Source organism: Osmia lignaria, unplaced genomic scaffold, assembly GCF_051020975.1.
Source record: "Osmia lignaria lignaria isolate PbOS001 unplaced genomic scaffold, iyOsmLign1 scaffold0013, whole genome shotgun sequence".
Lineage (NCBI taxonomy): Eukaryota > Metazoa > Arthropoda > Insecta > Hymenoptera > Megachilidae > Osmia > Osmia lignaria.
In genome coordinates this window covers 13,798,531-13,800,000 of record NW_027478167.1, presented here as the reverse complement: position 1 = coordinate 13,800,000, position 1,470 = coordinate 13,798,531, and the positions used below count along the sequence as shown (strand labels likewise).

General features: G+C 31.6%; 1 protein-coding gene across 1 annotated transcript in view; it reads left to right on the top strand.

Moving 5' to 3' along the window:
* LOC143306597 (uncharacterized) overlaps positions 1-513 on the top strand; it is a 1,562-nt gene extending 1,049 nt beyond the window's left edge. Inside the window, exon 3 of the mRNA XM_076693063.1 lies at positions 500-513. Coding sequence (XP_076549178.1) covers positions 500-513 — 14 coding nt within the window. The remainder of the gene's footprint in view (positions 1-499) is intronic.
* The last annotated feature ends 957 nt before the right edge of the window (positions 514-1,470 follow it).

Below are 1,470 nucleotides of genomic sequence, written 5' to 3'. Positions count from 1 at the left end.
GGAAGGAAGAGTACCTTGGCAGGAAGACTGTGCATAGTTTTTATTTAAATATTATAATGTAACATGTAATGTAACATGATAAATATATAACCCCCTGTTTTTTAGAATAGTAATTCGTAGTATGTAAATAAATTCTAAATAACAAATTGTTTTACTGCGTTTGTAAATAAAACTTCATAATTTATTGGTTTTCCACCTCCACGAATTATATCGAAAATTCGATTTGGCGTACTATCGATGTTTCACTATATTAAAATTTAATTTTCTAACATATTTATGTAATTGTCTTATTTGTGTAATTTATTTTCATCCCTAAATACAACCTAACAAAAATTAATTGTGTTTACAAGGTATTCCTTTTGTACGAAGAAAAAGAAATGAAATAAACATTTTTACTAACATTTTCTCAATCTATGTTCGTGTTTACATTTACGCACTGTATATCGGCCATCGAGGTTTAGGCTAAAATTGTAAAGTTTTAATTTTGATTTTGTGATAGGTATGGTGGAATAAACGTTGTTTTACAACAGATAATTGCTTAGTATTAATATGTATATTTAAGGATGTCTTATGACACATAATAGAAAACAATATAATAGTTTATACATAGTTATGAATATAAAAAAGAAAGAATAAATTTATCGAATGAATTATAACTGCGTGCATACAAGACGCATATTAACACTACAACTAACAGGAAGTGGCGCTAGTTGCAGCCTAGGGATTTTTACTTCCCATAGCGGAAGTGTCTTCAGATTTAAATTTTGAAAAAAATGTGTTCATATCCTCTGAAGTTTCCCCTTCAGAAGGATGATGAATTGAAAATTGGCGTTACAATAAGCTGGAAAAGGACGCTCCGCTATTATGGTCGGTTGTCTATACCAACAGAGCTCGTATACGACTAAATGACACCATTTCTACCTCGAGAACTATATTAGTAACCACTCTTGACCAACGACACTTTTTTACTTAACTTACATTTAACCCTGAAGTGATGCGGAAGTGAATGGGCAGAAATATCTGTTTCAAATATTACATTTAATTATGTAACTGAAAATGAATAACCATGCTGATTGTCTACAACCGCGCTTTGCAACCCCATCGAAAATTTGTGGAAATATTTATTAATAGTAATAAATGTCAATGTGGCTCTAATAATTTGATCACCTACTGGGTTTTCATTTTCCGTACTGAGTATAAATAAAGTGTTAGGTCACAGAGAGAGGGAAGAGAAAGGAATGAATGCTATTTAATATTATATATATTTTTTATATATTATCTATACATGTAGGTTCAATTTCTACAAATAATTGCATTATCCGTGCTTCAATATGGACCCTTTCATAATTGTTCAGCTTTCTCAGTTTCGATGCAACAAAATTTGCAAAATGTTGGGATTCGTCAGGTGGTGGATCTGACGCAGTCTCCAGAATCTCAAACGCCCTCTCCAAACGATCCTCTTTCTCGGTA